At 40.0% G+C, this 21,733-nt stretch overlaps 1 protein-coding gene across 1 annotated transcript in view; it reads right to left on the minus strand.

Moving 5' to 3' along the window:
* The window catches only part of LOC106095414 (uncharacterized), an 87,334-nt gene that overhangs the window by 14,408 nt on the left and 51,193 nt on the right, over nt 1–21,733 (minus strand). The window contains exon 2 of the mRNA XM_059365312.1: nt 19,231–20,602. Within this exon, the coding sequence (XP_059221295.1) occupies nt 19,231–20,602 (1,372 nt within the window). The remainder of the gene's footprint in view (nt 1–19,230; nt 20,603–21,733) is intronic.

The following is a 21,733-nucleotide window of genomic DNA, read 5'->3' on the forward strand; positions in this document are numbered from 1 at the left end:
AGTATGGTTCAAATCGGTTTATAACCTGATATAGCTGCCATATAAACCGATCTTGCGTCTTGACTTCTTGAGCCTGTAGAGTGCGCAATTCTTATCCGATTGGAATGAAATTTTGCACGACGTGTTTTGTTATGACATCCAACAACTGTGCCAAGTATGGTTCAAATCGGTCCATAACCTTATATAGCTGTCATATAAACCGATCTTGGGTCTTGACTTCTTGAGCCTCTAGAGTGCGCAATTCTTATCCGATTGGAATGAAATTTTGCACGACGTGTTTTGTTATGATATCCAAGAACTGTGCCAAGTATAGTTCAAATCGGTCCATAACCTGATATAGCTGCCATATAAACCGATCTTGGGTCTTGACATCTTGAGCCTCTAGCGTGCGCAATTCTTATCCGATCAGAATGAAATTTGCACGACGTGTTTTGTTATGATATCCAACAACTGTGCCAAGTATGGTTCATGGTTTTTGCCTAAGAAGAGATGCCGGGAAAAGAACTCGACAAATGCGATCCATGGGGGAGGGTATATAAGATTCGGCCCGGCCGAACTTAGCACGCTTTTACTTGTTTTTGCCTAAGAAGAGATGTCTGGAAAAGAACTCGACAAATGCGATCCATGGTGGAGGGTATATAAGATTCGGCCCGGCCGAACTTAGCACGCTTTTACTTGTTTAATATTGCACAGATCGGTCCAGATTTGTATATAGCTACCACATAGACCGATCTCTCGATTTAAGGTCTTGAACCCATAAAGGCGCACTTATTGGCCGATTTCGCCGAAATTTGGCATAGTGAGTAGCGTTAGGCTGTTCGACAACTTTCTGCAGTTCGGCCCAGATCGGTCCAGATTTGGATATAGCTGCCATATAGACTGATCTCTCGATTTAAAGTTTTGGCCTAATAAAAGGCACATTTATATTCCGATTTCGGTGAAATTTGACACATCCGTATCGAATATGGTTCAAATCGGTTTATATTTGGATATGGCTAACACAAAGACCAATATTTTGTTCTACAAAATTGAACAGTGACTTGTACTTATTAGACCACTCAATGTCCTTGCCGAATGTAGTCCAAATCGATCCATTTTTCGTTATAGCTGCTATGGGGGCATATATTTTTCTTTTTTCGCCGGATTATGACGAAAGTTGGTTTACATATATACCAGAGGTGGTGGGTATCCAAAGTTCGGCCCGGCTGAACTTAATGCCTTTTTACTTGTTGTTTGTATACCCATCACCGAAGGAAGGGGGTATATTCATTTTGTCCTTCCGTTTGCAACACATCGAAATATCCATTTCCGACCCTATAAAGTATATATATTCTTGATCAGCGTAAAAATCTAAGAAGATCTAGACATGTCCGTCCGTTTGTCCATCTGTCTGTTGAAATCACCCTACAGTCTTTAAAAATAGAGATATTCAGCTGAAACTTTCCACAGATTTTTTTTTTTCTATAAGCAGGTTAAGTTCGAAGATGGGCTATATCGGACTATATCTTGATATAGCCCCCATATAGACCGATCCGCCGATTTAGGGTCTTAGGCACATAAAAGCCACATTTCTTATCCTATATTGCTGAAATTTGAGACAGTGGGTTGTGTTAGGCCCTTCGACATCCTTCATCAATTTGGCCCAGATCGGTCCAGATTTGGATATAGGTGCCATATAGACCGGTCCTCCGATGTAGGGTCTTAGGCCCTTAAAAGCCACATTTATTATCCGATATTGCGCAATTCTTATCCAATTGGGATGAAATTTTGCACGACGTGTTTTGTTATGATATTCAACAACTGTGCCAAGTATGGTTCAAATCGGTTTATAACCTGATATAGCTGCCATATAAACCGATCTTGCGTCTTGACTTCTTGAGCCTGTAGAGTGCGCAATTCTTATCCGATTGGAATGAAATTTTGCACGACGTGTTTTGTTATGACATCCAACAACTGTGCCAAGTATGGTTCAAATCGGTCCATAACCTTATATAGCTGTCATATAAACCGATCTTGGGTCTTGACTTCTTGAGCCTCTAGAGGGCGCAATTCTTATCCAATTTGAATGAATTTTGGCACGTAGTATTTTGTTATGATATCCAACAACTGTTCCAAATATGGTTCAAATCGGTTCATAACCTGATATAGCTGTCATATAAACAGATCTGTGGACTTGGCTTCTTGAGCTTCTAGAGGGCGCAATTTCTATCCGATTTGGCTGAAATTTCGCAAGACGTTTTTTATTGTTACTTTCAACAACTATGTCAAATAAAGTACAAGTTGGTTCATAACCTGATATAGCTGCCATATAAACCGATCTGGGATCTTAACTTCTTGAGCCTCTAGAGGTCGCAATTATTATCCGATTTGCCTGAAATTTTGTACGACGGATTCTCTCATGACCATTAACATACATGTTTATTATGGTCTGAATCGGTCTATAGGCCGATACATCTCCCATATAAATATCGATTTATATGGGAGATGTATCGATTTATATCGGAGATCTATTTTACTTCTTGAGCCCCCAAAGGGCGCAATTCTTATTCGAATTGGCTGACATTTTACACAGGTCTCCAACATATAATTTAATTGTGGTCCAAACCGGACCATATCTTGATATCGCTCTAATAGCAGAGCAAATCTTTTCTTAATCCTTTTTTATACCCTCCACCATAAGATGGGGGGTATACTAATTTCGTCATTCTGTTTGTAACTACTCGAAATATTCGTCTGAGACCCCATAAAGTATATATATTCTTGATCGTCGTGAAATTTTATGTCGATCTAGCCATGTCCGTCCGTCTGTCCGTCCGTCCGCCCGTCTGTCTGTCGAAAGCACGCTAACTTCCGAAGGAGTAAAGCTAGCCGCTTGAAATTTTGCACAAATACTTCTTATAAGTGTAGGTCGGTTGGTATTGTAAATGGGCCATATCGGTCCATGTTTTGATATAGCTGCCATATAAACCGATCTTGGGTCTTGACTTCTTGAGCCTCTAGAGTGCGCAATTCTTATCCGATTGGAATGAAATTTTGCACGACGTGTTTTGTTATGATATCCAAGAACTGTGCCAAGTATAGTTCAAATCGGTCCATAACCTGATATAGCTGCCATATAAACCGATCTTGGGTCTTGACATCTTGAGCCTCTAGCGTGCGCAATTCTTATCCGATCAGAATGAAATTTGCACGACGTGTTTTGTTATGATATCCAACAACTGTGCCAAGTATGGTTCATGGTTTTTGCCTAAGAAGAGATGCCGGGAAAAGAACTCGACAAATGCGATCCATGGGGGAGGGTATATAAGATTCGGCCCGGCCGAACTTAGCACGCTTTTACTTGTTTTTGCCTAAGAAGAGATGCCTGGAAAAGAACTCGACAAATGCGATCCATGGTGGAGGGTATATAAGATTCGGCCCGGCCGAACTTAGCACGCTTTTACTTGTTTAATATTGCACAGATCGGTCCAGATTTGTATATAGCTACCACATAGACCGATCTCTCGATTTAAGGTCTTGAACCCATAAAGGCGCACTTATTGGCCGATTTCGCCGAAATTTGGCATAGTGAGTAGCGTTAGGCTGTTCGACAACTTTCTGCAGTTCGGCCCAGATCGGTCCAGATTTGGATATAGCTGCCATATAGACTGATCTCTCGATTTAAAGTTTTGGCCTAATAAAAGGCACATTTATATTCCGATTTCGGTGAAATTTGACACATCCGTATCGAATATGGTTCAAATCGGTTTATATTTGGATATGGCTAACACAAAGACCAATATTTTGTTCTACAAAATTGAACAGTGACTTGTACTTATTAGACCACTCAATGTCCTTGCCGAATGTAGTCCAAATCGATCCATTTTTCGTTATAGCTGCTATGGGGGCATATATTTTTCTTTTTTCGCCGGATTATGACGAAAGTTGGTTTACATATATACCAGAGGTGGTGGGTATCCAAAGTTCGGCCCGGCTGAACTTAATGCCTTTTTACTTGTTGTTTGTATACCCATCACCGAAGGAAGGGGGTATATTCATTTTGTCTTTCCGTTTGCAACACATCGAAATATCCATTTCCGACCCTATAAAGTATATATATTCTTGATCAGCGTAAAAATCTAAGAAGATCTAGACATGTCCGTCCGTTTGTCCATCTGTCTATTGAAATCACCCTACAGTCTTTAAAAATAGAGATATTCAGCTGAAACTTTCCACAGATTTTTTTTTTTTCTATAAGCAGGTTAAGTTCGAAGATGGGCTATATCGGACTATATCTTGATATAGCCCCCATATAGACCGATCCGCCGATTTAGGGTCTTAGGCACATAAAAGCCACATTTCTTATCCTATATTGCTGAAATTTGAGACAGTGGGTTGTGTTAGGCCCTTCGACATCCTTCATCAATTTGGCCCAGATCGGTCCAGATTTGGATATAGGTGCCATATAGACCGGTCCTCCGATGTAGGGTCTTAGGCCCTTAAAAGCCACATTTATTATCCGATATTGCGCAATTCTTATCCAATTGGGATGAAATTTTGCACGACGTGTTTTGTTATGATATTCAACAACTGTGCCAAGTATGGTTCAAATCGGTTTATAACCTGATATAGCTGCCATATAAACCGATCTTGCGTCTTGACTTCTTGAGCCTGTAGAGTGCGCAATTCTTATCCGATTGGAATGAAATTTTGCACGACGTGTTTTGTTATGACATCCAACAACTGTGCCAAGTATGGTTCAAATCGGTCCATAACCTTATATAGCTGTCATATAAACCGATCTTGGGTCTTGACTTCTTGAGCCTCTAGAGGGCGCAATTCTTATCCAATTTGAATGAATTTTGGCACGTAGTATTTTGTTATGATATCCAACAACTGTTCCAAATATGGTTCAAATCGGTTCATAACCTGATATAGCTGTCATATAAACAGATCTGTGGACTTGGCTTCTTGAGCTTCTAGAGGGCGCAATTTCTATCCGATTTGGCTGAAATTTCGCAAGACGTTTTTTATTGTTACTTTCAACAACTATGTCAAATAAAGTACAAGTTGGTTCATAACCTGATATAGCTGCCATATAAACCGATCTGGGATCTTAACTTCTTGAGCCTCTAGAGGTCGCAATTATTATCCGATTTGCCTGAAATTTTGTACGACGGATTCTCTCATGACCATTAACATACATGTTTATTATGGTCTGAATCGGTCTATAGGCCGATACATCTCCCATATAAATATCGATTTATATGGGAGATGTATCGATTTATATCGGAGATCTATTTTACTTCTTGAGCCCCCAAAGGGCGCAATTCTTATTCGAATTGGCTGACATTTTACACAGGTCTCCAACATATAATTTAATTGTGGTCCAAACCGGACCATATCTTGATATCGCTCTAATAGCAGAGCAAATCTTTTCTTATATCCTTTTTTATACCCTCCACCATAAGATGGGGGGTATACTAATTTCGTCATTCTGTTTGTAACTACTCGAAATATTCGTCTGAGACCCCATAAAGTATATATATTCTTGATCGTCGTGAAATTTTATGTCGATCTAGCCATGTCCGTCCGTCTGTCCGTCCGTCCGCCCGTCTGTCTGTCGAAAGCACGCTAACTTCCGAAGGAGTAAAGCTAGCCGCTTGAAATTTTGCACAAATACTTCTTATAAGTGTAGGTCGGTTGGTATTGTAAATGGGCCATATCGGTCCATGTTTTGATATAGCTGCCATATAAACCGATCTTGGGTCTTGACTTCTTGAGCCTCTAGAGTGCGCAATTCTTATCCGATTGGAATGAAATTTTGCACGACGTGTTTTGTTATGATATCCAAGAACTGTGCCAAGTATAGTTCAAATCGGTCCATAACCTGATATAGCTGCCATATAAACCGATCTTGGGTCTTGACATCTTGAGCCTCTAGCGTGCGCAATTCTTATCCGATCAGAATGAAATTTGCACGACGTGTTTTGTTATGATATCCAACAACTGTGCCAAGTATGGTTCATGGTTTTTGCCTAAGAAGAGATGCCGGGAAAAGAACTCGACAAATGCGATCCATGGGGGAGGGTATATAAGATTCGGCCCGGCCGAACTTAGCACGCTTTTACTTGTTTTTGCCTAAGAAGAGATGCCTGGAAAAGAACTCGACAAATGCGATCCATGGTGGAGGGTATATAAGATTCGGCCCGGCCGAACTTAGCACGCTTTTACTTGTTTAATATTGCACAGATCGGTCCAGATTTGTATATAGCTACCACATAGACCGATCTCTCGATTTAAGGTCTTGAACCCATAAAGGCGCACTTATTGGCCGATTTCGCCGAAATTTGGCATAGTGAGTTGCGTTAGGCTGTTCGACAACTTTCTGCAGTTCGGCCCAGATCGGTCCAGATTTGGATATAGCTGCCATATAGACTGATCTCTCGATTTAAAGTTTTGGCCTAATAAAAGGCACATTTATATTCCGATTTCGGTGAAATTTGACACATCCGTATCGAATATGGTTCAAATCGGTTTATATTTGGATATGGCTAACACAAAGACCAATATTTTGTTCTACAAAATTGAACAGTGACTTGTACTTATTAGACCACTCAATGTCCTTGCCGAATGTAGTCCAAATCGGTCCATTTTTCGTTATAGCTGCTATGGGGGCATATATTTTTCTTTTTTCGCCGGATTATGACGAAAGTTGGTTTACATATATACCAGAGGTGGTGGGTATCCAAAGTTCGGCCCGGCTGAACTTAATGCCTTTTTACTTGTTGTTTGTATACCCATCACCGAAGGAAGGGGGTATATTCATTTTGTCTTTCCGTTTGCAACACATCGAAATATCCATTTCCGACCCTATAAAGTATATATATTCTTGATCAGCGTAAAAATCTAAGAAGATCTAGACATGTCCGTCCGTTTGTCCATCTGTCTGTTGAAATCACCCTACAGTCTTTAAAAATAGAGATATTCAGCTGAAACTTTCCACAGATTTTTTTTTTTTTCTATAAGCAGGTTAAGTTCGAAGATGGGCTATATCGGACTATATCTTGATATAGCCCCCATATAGACCGATCCGCCGATTTAGGGTCTTAGGCACATAAAAGCCACATTTCTTATCCTATATTGCTGAAATTTGAGACAGTGGGTTGTGTTAGGCCCTTCGACATCCTTCATCAATTTGGCCCAGATCGGTCCAGATTTGGATATAGGTGCCATATAGACCGGTCCTCCGATGTAGGGTCTTAGGCCCTTAAAAGCCACATTTATTATCCGATATTGCTGGCATTTGGAACGGTGAGTGATGTTAGGCCCTTCGACTTCCTTCATCAATTTGGCCCAGATCGGTCCAGATTTGGGTATAGCTGCCATATAGACCAATCCTCTGATTTGGAGTCTTAGGCGCCTAAAAGCCATATTTAATATCCGCTATTGCTGAAATTTGGTACAGTGTGTTGTATTAGGCTCTTCGACATCCTTCATCAATTTGGCCCAGATCGGTCCAGATTTGGATATAGCTGCCATATAGACCGATCCTCTGATTTAGGGGTTTAGTCTCATAAATGCCACATTTATTATCCGATTTTGCTGAAATTAGGGACAGTGCTTTGTGTTAGGCTCCTCGACATTTTTCTGCACCTTCTCCCATATCGGTCCAGATTTGGATATGGCTGCAATGTAGACTGATATCTCGATTCAAAGTCTTGGCCCCATAAAAGGCGCATTTATAATCCGATTTAATTGAAATTTGACACAGTGACTTATGTTAGGCTTTTCGACATCCGTGTCGTACATGATTTAGATCGGTTTATTTATAGATATAGCTACTGTACTTATTAGTATTTGGTCCAAATTGGAACATATTTCGATATAACTGCTATGGGACATAAGGTATGCAGTTTTCACCGGATTTTGATGAAAGTTGGTTTACATATATACCCGAGGTGGTGGGTATCCAAAGTTCGGCCCGGCCGAACTTAACGCCTTTTTACTTGTGTTTTTTGTAGGATAGGGGGAGAGGGACTGCCCTGTAACACGTCCTTACATTTGAGTACAATATATGCATTTATTGGGAGGAGAGGGTCGGTCCCCCCGACGCAAAGAACCAAACGACAATTAATTGGAGTCTTTTATTGCTATCACTATCTTTTATCGCTATCTATTGTCCTGCGGAACGGTAGGACGTGACCTAAATACTTAAATATTTATGCCATCATTAGATTTGAAATATACTGTCATAGACCTTTCATTGAATTGACATATTATCCCGATCGAACTATACATCCTATTGAAGGGTATTTAGTGCGTGGGCCTGTCCCAGATGTCCTAATTGTGCATACCAGATTCGTAGTCAACTCCCAAAGAAGTTTCATTCAATACCCATTTTGTGACGTTGAACACTTATTGCCCTTTTGGGGGTAGACACCTTGGACCAAATTCTTATAACAAATTCCAAATATCTTTCGTTTGATACCCTTATTGTCTCAATCGGTAAATACGTCCTGTTAAGGGATTTTGGGGGGTGGGGAGGCGCCTCAGACACCAAGGAATACATTTTTATATCACCATTGCACTCTACCTATAAATAGCTTTCATTTGATATCCATATTGTCCGAATCGGTAAATTTATCCGAGGGATGGCCCTCGGACACCAAAAAACAAATTTTTGTGTGAGATTAGTATTCTACTTTTAAATACCTTTCATTTGATACCCATATTGCTCAAAGTGGTTAAAGTGTCCTGTTGGGTGGTGTTTTTGGGGGTGGGGAGCCCCGGCACTTAGAGTAACATTTTAATGCCAAGTTCGTACTCTACTCTTAAATATGTTTTATTTGATTTGATTTTGATTATTGCCCAAAGCGATAAAAGTGTCCTCTTGGGGCTTTTTTGTGGGTGGTGGACCCCCCCTCCCCCCACCAAAAATTGAGAGTGAAATTTGTATACCAAATTTGTACTCTACTCTTAAATAACTTTCATTTGTTACCCATATTGTCCCAATCGGTACACATTTTTAAAAATTTTGTTTTTGGGATACCATTAGGTTGCATACAAAATTTCGCTTAAATCGGTGCACACATCTCCGAGATCTATCGTTTTTGAAAATTGGGTTAAGGGGAAGGGTCCGACCCCCTTCGGATATCACAAAATGTAGTACCCTATTTTCACCGGGCGCTCTATCAACCGTAAACATTTCATGAAAATCGGTTCAGCCGTTTTTGAGTCTATACAGAACAGACAAACAAACTAACAAACAAATAGAAAAACAAACAAACAAAGCGCAACAATTTCATTTTTATATAATAGAAGATAGCTGAACCTGGCCCGCTCCGCTGCGCCTTCTTTTACTTTGTATGGAACAAAAGTTTCCTTGGAATATTTATTTTCGACAACTAAAGAGCTTTTAGTGAAATACCATGCTACGAAAATAGTTTATCGCTTGACTAAAAGTTTAACAATATAAGTGCCTTTATTAGAATATGATGTTTATTGGTCTACGAATTTAAGTTTGGATGTAAGGTGTACTCCATTTTTAAAATACTTTATTTCAGCCCGATGTTCTAATGATGTCTGGGTGTTTTCGGGGGTGAGGTGCTCCCCCAGACACTTGGCCCTAAAAAAAGATCAGCATCGTGCTCTTCTCTCGTGCTCTTCTTAAACCCCATATTGCCATTGGTTTAAGAGGATGAGGCGTCCCCCAAGTTGGTTATCAAACTCGTTTTCTAATCTCAAATACCTTTCATTTGAGCCACATATTGGCATGGTCGAAAAATATTTAGCCTTTGGGGGGTGTTTTGGGGAAGGGGTGATGTCCTAAATACATGGTCCTACATTTGGATATTAAATTCGTATTCTACTCCCAAATACCTTTATTTGAGCCCCATATTGCGATGGTCAGTAAAAATTTGCTGTTTGTGGGGTATTTTGGGAAAATTGGCCCCGAAAATGGATATCAATTCTTCCTCTATTCCACAATAACTTTCGTTTAGGCTTCACATTGACATGGTCGGTAAATATGATCGATTTAGGGTTGTTTTGGGGATTGGGGTGGGCCCCCAAACACTAAGCCCGGAAAATATATCAGCCACGTACTCTATTATCATATATCTATATATCATTTATTTGAACCCCATATTGCCATTGGCCTCAAACTTGGATATAAAATTCGTTTTCTACTCTCATTTAAACTCCTTATTGCAAAAGTCAGCAAATATGATCGGTATGGGGTATTGGCCCTAAAAACTAAAAATATTTAGTTCCATTGTCTTGAGGATCCGAATTGTAGTGGTGAGCAAATACGTACTATTTGGGGGTTGTTATGGTGATGAGACGTCCCCTAGACAGTTTGTCCCGAATGTTGATGTCAGATTCATGGTCAACTCCCAAATATCTTTAATTTGAACCCCTTATTTCCATAGTCGGCAAACACGACCGGCTTTATGAATGTTTATGGGATCACCATCACCACTCAGTGATGCTTTGAAAATATATATCGGATTCGTGTTCTACTCTAAAAACCCTCCTATTTGAGCCTCATATTGCAATAGGTGTGGGGTTGGGGTGGCCCCATAGACACTCTTCGTATTCCACTCGCAATAACTTTTCATGGGGGTTGGTTGCTCTACTTCCAAATCTCTTACATTGGAGCCTTAAATTGCTATGGTCGGTGACTATGTTTCGCTTAAATCGCCCCACCCATCTTCGTTATCAGGTCCGCCCATTAAAGTTTGGATGTCAGATCTACTTCATTCTTTTGGTTTTGGTGGTGCATTGGAGTAGTCAAACCCTTTACCCTGAAAGTGGATATCAGATTTATACTCTACTCCCAAAAAACACATTTGAGCTACATATTGCTATTGTCGGTATATATGTCGTCCCTGAAACACTTAGCCATAAAATAGATATCAGATTGGAGCCTTTTTTTGCCATAATCCACAAATCTGTTCAGTTTGATGGGTATGTAGGGTTGGACGGCCTACTATGCACTTAGCACTGAAAAAATATCAGCATCGAGCCCTACTGTTAAATTCCTTTCATACCCCCAAACACTAGGCCTCAAAATTGCATATCAAAATCGTTTTCTCTGTCTAATACCTATTATTTGAGCCCCTTATTGCCATAGTAGGCAAACATGGCCATAGCTCCCATATATATCTTTCATCCAATATGGTCTTTTAAGGCTAAAGAAGCCACAATTTTGGTCCGATCTTTAATTTAGAATGAGTTAGTTTATTTGATGTCCAAATACGTGTGCAAAATTTCATTAAAATCGGTTCAGATTAAGATATAGCTCCCATATATGTCTTTCATCGGTTGAAGGCTATATTAGCCACAATTTTAGTCTCATCTTTACAAAATTTCGCATGAAATGTTTTATTTGACGTTCCAATATGTGTATCTTCCATATATCTTCCATTCGATATGGCTTTTTAAGGCTTTAGAAGCCAAAATTTTGATTTGATCTTTATAAAATTTAGTGTGAGGTGTTTTATTTGACGTTTTAGTTCGTGTGCTAAATTTAGTCAAAGACCGTCCAGATTTAGATATATGTAGCTCCCATATATATGTTTCATTTGATATTGCCTTTAACGCTCTAGAAGCCACAATTTAGGTCCTATTGTAAGAAAATCTTACAAGGTTCTATTCAATATACCAATTGGTATGCCAAATTAAAATCTGACTATATTTCAACATATTAAAAGTAGTACACAGTTACAGTAGGTTATTACAGAGTCGGCTCCGCCCGACTTTTACAATTCCTTACTGGTTTCTAATTCCTTTTTTTGGGTAGGATAGGTGGGCGGCGATTGCCCTCTGATACGTCCATTCATTTGAATACAATATATTCTCATTCGTCCTACATGACAGTTTGGTGTTGTTTTTATTGGGAGGAGAGCGTCGGTCTCCACGACGCTAAGACCCAAAAGACAATGACGAGATCTACATGTCCGGCAGAACGCCAGGACGTTATCTAGATTCTTGAATCCTTATATCAACATAAGATTTGAACTCTAATTTCATAGAACTTTCGTTTAAAGTTATCCCGATCGAACTACACGTCCTATCGATGTTTATTTAGTGAGTGGGCCGGTCCCAGACTCGGTCCAATATGTGTATATCAGATTCGTAGTCAACTCTCAAAGAATTTTCATTTTATACCCATTGTGTGACGTTGGACATTCATGCCCGTTTTGGGGGTTTTTGGGGTTAAAGAGGCTCCGTAGACACCTTGGACAAAATTCTTATAAGAGATGTGTACTCAACTTCCAAACACCTTTCATTTAATACCCATATTGGACCAACCGGTATATATGCCCTGTTGAGGGGCCATTTTTAAGCCAAGTTCATATTCTACTCATAAATATATTTCATTTGATACCCATATTGCCCAAAGCGGTAAAAGTGTCCTGTTAGGTGGTTTTTTGGGGGTGGGGTACCCCCCCCCAACATATAGGGTGCCATGTTTGTGCCAAGTTCGTACTCTGCTCGTAGATACCTTTCATTTGATACCCATATTGTTCCAATCTGTATATATGTCCTGCTGGGGAGTTTTGGTGGGTTGGGAGAGGTGGACGTCTCAGACACCAAAAAATTAACTTTTATGTCAGATTTGTATTCTACTTTTAAATACCATTCATATGATACTAATATTGCCCAAAGCGAAGAAAGTGTCCTGTTGGTGGGTTTTTTGGGGGTCGCGGACCCTCCCGACCACTTAAGGTGAAATTTTTATACCATGTTCGTACTCTACTCATAAATACCTTTCGTTCGATACCCATATTCTCCCAATCGGTAAACATGTCCGTTCGGGTGGGTTTTGGGATAGGGCGTTCCCCCATGTTATATGACCCAAAAATTGTATACCAATTTCGTGTTTTGGGGTACCATAAGGTGGCATACAAAATTTCGCTTAAATCGGTACACCTATCTCCGAGATCTGGCATTTTTGAAAATTTGGGTAAGGGGGGAGTTTTGATATCAAAAAATTTAGTACCCTATTTTCACCGGGGGTTGAAACTGTACCATCTGAAAAAAATTCATGAAAATCGGTTCAGCCGTTTTTGAGTCTATACGGAACAGACAAACTAACTAATAAACAAACAAACAAAACGCAACAATTTCATTTTTATATTGGATTGCCCAAAAAGTAATTGCGGATTTTTCATATAGTCGGCGTTGACAAATTTTTTCACAGCTTGTGGCTCTGTAATTGCATTCTTTCTTCTGTCAGTTATCAGCTGTTACTTTTAGCTTGCTTTAGAAAAAAAGTGTAAAAAAAGTATATTTGATTAAAGTTTCTTTTAAAAAATCCGCAATAACTTTTTGGGCAACCCAATATAATAGACTACCTGATTCGGGCCCGCTCCACTGCGCCTTCTTTTACTTTATATGGAACAAAAGTTTCCTTGGAACATTTATTTTCGACAATCAAAGATGTTTTAGTGAAATACCATGCTACGAAAATAGTATATCGCGTGACTAACAGTTAAACAATATGAGTGACTTTATCTGAATTCCATATGATCTTTATTGGTCTACGAATTTAAGTTTGGATGTAAGATGTACTCCATTCTTAAAATACTTCATTTCAGCCCGATATTCTCATGATGTCTGATTTAGTGGTGTTTTTGGGGGAGATGTATTCCCCCAGAAACTTGGCCCTGAAAAATATCAGCATCTCAAATACCATTTATTAAAACCCCATATTGCCATTGGCTTAAGAGGAATTTATAGGATGAGGCTTCCAAATCACATGTCCCCAAAATAGGCTATCAAATTCGTTTTCTTATCTCATTTAAACTCCTTATTGCAAAAGTCAGCAAATATGTCCGGTTTGGGGTATTAGCCTATTCCCCAAAATAGGCTATCAAATTCGTTTTCTTATCTCATTTAAACTCCTTATTGCAAAAGTCAGCAAATATGTCCGGTTTGGGGTATTGGCCCTAAAAACTATGAGTATATTTAGTTCCACTCTTTTGTAATACCCAAATCATCTTGGTGAGCAAATATGTCCTATTTGGGGATTGTTATGGTGGTAGGACGTCGGCTAAACAGTTGGCCCCTAATGTTGATGTCAGATACGTGGTCTACTCCCACATTCCTTTAATTTGAGCCCCATATTTCCATAGCCGGCAAACATGACCGGTTTGGGGGGTGTTTTGGGGCATGGGCGGCAACTCAGTGAGTTGGCCTTGAAAATAGATATCGGATTCGTTTTCCGCTTTAAAAACCCTCTTATTTGAGCCTCATATTGCAATAGTCAGAAAATTCTTACTATTTGGGTGGTGTTGTGGGGGGTGGGTGGCCTTATAGACACTTTACCGAATATTGATATTAAATTCGTGCTTTACTTTCAAAGACCTTTCATTTGAGCCCAATGTTGCTATGGTCGTAAATATGTCCCATCTGGGGGATGTTTTTGGTGAGAGGCGGCCCCCCAAACACATGCACCCATATTTGGATATCGGATTCGTATTTTACATTCAAATACCTTTTATTTAAGCCCCACTTTCCTACGGTCAGTAAATAAGTCCTGTTTGGGGGAGTTTTGGTATCACTTCCAACATTTGTGAGAAAAATGTTCCAAATCGGTATTGGTTCCATATAAACCGATCTTGAGTCTTGACTTCTTGAGCTTTTAACAGGCGCCATTCTTATCCGATTTGGCCGTAGTTTCGCATGTGGTGTTTTGGTATCACTTCCAAAATTTGTGCGAAGTATGGTCCAAATCGGTTCATAACCTGGTATAGGTGCCATATAAACCGATCTTGGGTCTTGACTTTTAGAAGGCTCAATTCTTATCCGATTTGGAACAAATTTTGTACAACGGCTTCTCCCATGGCCTTCAACGCACGTGTGAAATATGGTCTGAATCGATCTATAGCTTGATACAGCTCCCATATAAACCGGTCTCCCGATTTTGCTTCTTGAGCCCCGAATCGGACTCGACAGATGCGAACCTTGGTGGAGGGTGTATAAGATTCGGCCCGGCCGAACTTAGCACACTCTTTCTTGTTTATCTATCTATCTATATATATAAAAATGAATTTGTGTTTGTTTGTTTCTTTGTTCCGTATAGACTCAAAAACGGCTAAACTGATTTCTTTAAAATTTTCACAGATTGTGGAGAGTAGTCCGGAAGGAGCAATAGGCTATATAATTTATTGATATCTTTAGGGTGCGGACCCTCCCCCTTACCGACCCCAAAATAAAAGTGAACCGATCGGGACAATATGGGATTCAAATGAAAGGTATTCAGGAGTAGACTACGAATTTTATATTAAAAATTGGATCCAAGTAACCGGAGGCCGCCCGACCCAAAAACCCCCCAAAAAAAGTATATTGGTCGAAAATGACAATATGGGACTCGAATGAAAGGTATTCGGTCCGGAGGGAGCAATAGGCTATATAATTTGTTGATGTTTAAGGGGGACGGACCCTGCCCCGTTACCACAAAAACTCCACCCAAAATCAAAAGTGGCATTTGTCGAGTTCTATGCGTGGTATCTCTTTTTACGCAAACAAAAAATATTGAATAAGAACTGTTATGCTATTGAAGCTATATTAAGTTATGGTCTGATTCGGACCATAAATTAATGCTGAACATTGTAAAAGTCATTGTGTAATATTTCAGTTCATTTGAATAAGAATTCGATAGACAGATAGGTTTATATGGGAGCTGTATCAAGCTATTAATCGATTCAGACCATATTAGACATGTATGTTGAAGGTCATGAGAGAAGCCGTTGTACAAAATTTCTGCCAATTCGAATGAGAATTGTGCCCTCTAGTGGTTCAAGAAGTCAAGATCCCATATCGGTTTATATGATAGCTATATCGGCTTATGAACCGAGTTGAATCATACTAAACAGAGGTGTTGGAAGTGATACCAAAACACTGCGTGCAAAATTTCAGTCAAATCGGAAGAGAAATGTGCCCTCTAGAGGCTCAAGAACTCAACACCCAAGATCGGTTTATATGACATATCAAAACATATACCGATAGTCAAGATCCCATATCGGCTTATATGATAGCTATATTGGGTTATGAACCGAGTTGCACCATACTTAGCGCAGTTGTTGGAAGTGATATTAAAACACCATTTGTAAAATTTCAGTCAAATCGGACGACAATTGCGCCTCCCAACTGACCTACACTAATAAAAAGGATTTGTTCAAAATTCCAAGCGGCTAGCTTTTCTTCTACGAAAGTTAGCGTGCTTTCGACAGACAAACGGACGGACGGACAGACAGACGGACGGACATGGCTAGATCGACTTAAAATGACATGACGATTAAGAATATATATACTTTATGGGATCTCAGGGGCATATATTGGGGTGTAACAAACAGAATGATGCATAGACAACCACCAAATGACGATTACCTTAGAGTGGATTGTTTGTTTGTTTGTATGTTTCTTATGCTGTCATATAGTACCCTAAAAAACACCCCTAAATTGGACATATTTACCGACCATGGCAATATGGGACTCAAATGAAAGGTATTTGCGAATAGATACGAATCTTACATCCAAATGTGGGACCACGTTTCTGCGGGTCTACCCCTTCCCTAAACAGGACTTATTTGCTGACCATAGGAATATGGGCTTAAATAAAAGGTACGTAAGTATAGAATTCGAATTTGATATCCAAATATGGGACAAAGTGTTTGGGGTCCCGCCTCTCCCCAAAAACATCCCCCAAGGGGACAAATTTACGACCATAGCAATATGGGGCTCAAATGAAAGGTTTTCCGGAGTAAAGCAGAAATCTGATATTAATATTCGGGAAAAGTGCCTATGGGACCACCCCACCCCCACAACACCACCCAAATAGGAAGTATTTGCTGATTATTGCAATATGAGGCTCAAATAAGAGGGTTTTTAAAGTAGAACACGAATCCGATATATATTTTCAAGTCCAACTCACTGAGTTGCCGCCCATCCCCAAAACACCCCCCAAGGCGGTCATGTTAGCCGATTATGGAATTATGAGGCACAAATTAAAGGTATTTGGGAGTAGACCACGTATCTGATATCAATATTAGCCACCAACTGTCTAGGGGTCGTACCACCACCATAACAACCCACAAATAGGACGTATTCGCTCACCACGACAATTTGGGTCCTCAAGACAATGGAACTAAATATTTTTAGTTTTTAGGGTCAATACCCCATACCGGACATATTTGCTTTTGAGGCTAATGCCAATATGGGGTTCAAATAAATGATATAGAGATATATGAGAATAGAGCATGTTGCTGATATATTTTCCGGGCTTAGTGTTTGGGGACCACCCCAATCCCCAAAACACCAATAAATCTTACATATTTACCGACAATGTCAATGTGGAGCTTAAATGAAAGGTTTGGGGGGTAGAGCAAGAATTGATACCCACTTTCGGGGTCAATTTTCTGGGGGTCTACACCTTTCCCAATCTTACATCCAAACTTAAATTCGTAGACCATTAAAGATCATATGAGATTCAGATAAAGGCACTTATATTGATAAACTGTTAGTCAAGCGATAAACTATTATCGTAGCACGGTATTTCACTAAAAGCTCTTTAATTGTCGAAAATAAATATTCGAAGGAAAATTTTGCTCCATACAAAGTAAATGCAGGCGCAGCGGAGCGGGCCCAGTTCAGCTAGTGTCTTATATTTCACCCACTGATAAGTATGCCGATCGGCTTACAATCATTTCCCGATTCGATTTAGCTAAGTCCGTTTGTTCGTCAGTCTTTCTGCCTATCCATGTATTCTTGTAATCAAGGTGCCGGTCGCATTTGCAGTACGATTGTCGTAAAATTTTGCACATGCCACTTTTTTGGTCCCAGGACACACGGTATTTTGAACCAAATCGGATCTGATTTAGATATCGCTCTCATTTATATATTTCATCCGACATGGCCTTTTTAAGCTGTAGTAGCCACAATTTTGGTCCCTTCTTCACAACATTTTACATAAAGTGTTTTATTTGAAGTCCCAATAAGCGTCAAAATCGGTCCACATTCAGATATGGCTCCCATATATATCTCTCATCCGATATGGCCTATTTAGATTGTAGTCTTCCAAAATTTGCATTTCCTTACTTACTTTTCAATTTAACTTCTTTTTTTGTGATGTGGAACTTACCTTTCTTAGTGAGGTCACCATTCCAACTAAACTTATCTTTGTGCTTGTGTTTCCCATACACCCCATCCTATTGTAAGGGGATAAAAAGAATAAGAAAGTTATTATTACTACAAACTTTATTTTTTTAATTACAATTTGTTTTTTTTTTCAATAAACGTCATAATTATAAACAAGTAAAAGCGTGCTAAGTTCGGCCGGGCCGAATCTTATATACCCTCCACCATGGCTCGCATTTGTCGAGTTTTTTCCGGCATATCTTCTTAGGCAAAACAGGATATAAGAAAAGATAGCAGAGCAAATTAGAGCGATATAAATATATGGTCCGGTTAGGACCACAATTAAATTATATGATAGAGACCTGTGTAAAATGTCAGCCAATTCAAATAAGAATTGCGCCCTTTGGGGGCTCAAGAAGTAAAATAGAGAGATCGATTTATATGGGAGCTGTATCGGGCTAAAGACCGATTCAGACCATAATAACCACGTATGTTGATGGTCATGAGAGAATCCGTCGTACAAAATTTCAGGCAAATCGGATAATAATTGCGCGCTCTAGAGGCTCAAGAAGTCAAGACCCAAGTTCGGTTTATATGGCAGCTATATAAGGTTATGTACCGATTTATACCATACTAGGCACAGTTGTTGGATATCATAACAAAATACGTCGTGCAAAATTTCATTCAACTCGGATATGAATTGCGCACTCTAGAGGGTCAAGAAGTCAAGACCCAAGATCGGTTTATATGGCAGCTATATCAAAACATGGACCGATATGGCCCATTTACAATATCAACCGACCTACACTAATAAGAAGTATTTGTGCAAAATTTCAAGCGGCTAGCTTTACTCCTTCGGAAGTTAGCGTGCTTTAGATAGACAGACGGACGGACGGACGGACAGACGGACGGACATGGCTAGATCGACATAAAATGTCGCGACGATCAAGAATATATATACTTTATGGGGTCTCAGAGGAATATTTCGAGTAGTTACAAATAGAATGACAAAATTAGTATACCCCCATCCTATGGTGGAGGGTATAAAAATACAAAATAATCTAAACTCAAAAATCCATTCGAATTATTTTTTGTTTAACTTACTCTAACAACTCTGTAACATTTAGCAAATGTCTCGGCAAATGGCCAATGGCTTTTACAAAATTCGCTACCTGACAGGCATACAAATACCCCTTTTTCAGATTTTTATTAGTCATCCAACGCAACCAGGCGACTTGCTCATGGACATCGTCACAGATTACACACTCCGAGATTATTTCATTAAAATTGGCATGGGGATTATTTACACCAACCAAGGCAATGCCATGCCCGGGATGCCGTTGATCCACCATTATGCGGTAATAGAGCATGGGTACTGGCAGCAGACCATTGTTGTTGGCATCCCTGGCCAAATAGAAATCAGATTGTGGTGTCTGGCCACTGGTAGGGGATTTGCTGCTGGACGACAATTGCATGATGCCCCAGGTGCCGGTATAACAGTCGACCATAAGCTTCGACCTGGCAACATACTTGCGCACCTCATCCTCCAGAGTGGCCCATTGTCCACCATTGAAAGCCTGCCACTGGGGGGCCACGTTGAAGAAGTTAAAGGTGGACCTCTGCTGGCTGGCATATATGTAGTCGGCCTTTGCCGCCAAATGGCCACGAGCCAAGAACAGAGTGTTGTTGTCAAAGAGCATGGGCATGGACACATGCTGGCCGCCACCCTGTAAGGACGCCTCCATCGCCAATGATGCTTGCTGTTGTTGGTTGTGATGCGAGTAAAGGTAATGCATGTTGAAATCCTTGAAGTAACCTGCTTTGCTGAAATTCAAGCGCTTTACAAATCGCTGGAAATGAATGCTTGCTGGCAACAGTACATGCTGCACATACAAAGTGCGTAAATGGTCATTGTCATGGCAGATACGCATGGTCTCCACAAATCTATTCCTGCTGATGTTGTAGCCAACACGGTACATTTCGGCTTTGGAGTCCAGGCCATCTTTTGTCGCCTCAACAGAGGGGGGGCACTTCTCATGCAATTGTTCGATGGTGTAACGGGTGGATTTTTCACAAATGAATTGTCGGAATTCATATTTTTCTCCTTGCCACAGGAAGTTTTTATCTAGCAGGCAACGAGGACGTATTGTCCTGGTGTTCTTGGGAATGAGAAAAAAATTTCTGCTGGTGGTGGTGTTGATGCCAACAGTGGAAAAGAAGGAAGCGATAGTGATAGAGATGCTGCTGTTATTTGAGTTGCGGCTGTCGCCTACCGCCGTTGCCTTGGGCTTTGCCGTTGTACCATTGGCAAATGATTTGGTGCAATGTAGTTCAATGCTTGCTCCATGTGGTATCTGCAATTGTCCTTTCTCATTGGGCATCCAATATTGATTTGTATCTGGCACAAGGTAGAGCGGTTGCAATTCATTCGGTCGTGGAAAATCCTTTTGTACATCCAACAAACAAGCTGCTGGTCCTTTAAGGCACCCAGAACACAAGAGAAGTAATAACAAAAGAGAAGCAGTGAAAAGAATGAACAAAATGCAAGTAAGGCTATAAATTATTTTGCAGGCTATGGCAATTATTGCATAGGGCCATCATGGTGATAATGCACAATTAACATCGTCTCTATGGGGAAAATGTGCATTGGGTCTGTGGGAGGCATGGAAAGTAAGGTAGGATTATAATTAGACCATGAAGATGATATGCATGATGCAAAATGACACCTGATTAAATTATTCGTAAATGATCCTTGATTATTTACTCTTTGTCAGCAGAATGAAACAGAAACGCGATTTAAATTACCGGCATCAATGTAAGAGTATAATGTATCGTCTTTTACAGAGGTTCATTAAGATCGAGGTTAAGACTTCCCTCTGCCCTGGAAACCATGGGGATTAATAAAGATAAGAAAGACTGTATTTTTTCAATACTAATTAGAATTGTTGGTGTCTACCAAATAAGGATAAGTTACTGTGAAATTTTCGATAGGTGTGCAAGTGAGTGAGATCCAAATCTAATCACGTGATCGCACGTGACTGAGTAAGTGAAATCATGCTCATGACACTCATCACGAGTCATGAGATACTCACGAGGCAAAAAAAAAAACGAAAAACAAACAATTTGGAATGCTCTCAAATCATTCGAATCTGTCTACAGATGCAAAGAAAGGAAAAGAGCAAATAAGTGGCTATGCAGGGCTGATACAATTTATACATACATTAATATGCGTGCGTTCAAATGCTGAATGATTTGAGACGCATAGAAAAAAAATTAATACTCGCTTCGTGGAAAAATATTTGTTTAACCGTGATTCGTGATTGTTTCGTGAGTCGTGATTTTCTCGTGAGTGCCTCGTGAGTCGTGATTTTCTTGTGAGTCAGGCGTGAGCGTGAGTCGTGCGTGAGAAACATTTTTGTGTCTTGACCGTGCATGAAGGTGAGTTGACATAAAAAAGTCTTGAGCGTGAGTGAAAAATCACTCACGAGCACATCTCTAGTTGTCACCCGATCAAAACACGAGAAACAAAATAGATCATGTTGTTATAGATGGATGGAATTCAACCAACGTGTTAGATGTATGATTCTTGTTTAAACCATTGAGTGGA

The sequence above is a fragment of the Stomoxys calcitrans genome, chromosome 1, assembly GCF_963082655.1.
Source record: "Stomoxys calcitrans chromosome 1, idStoCalc2.1, whole genome shotgun sequence".
Classification (NCBI taxonomy): Eukaryota; Metazoa; Arthropoda; class Insecta; order Diptera; family Muscidae; genus Stomoxys; species Stomoxys calcitrans.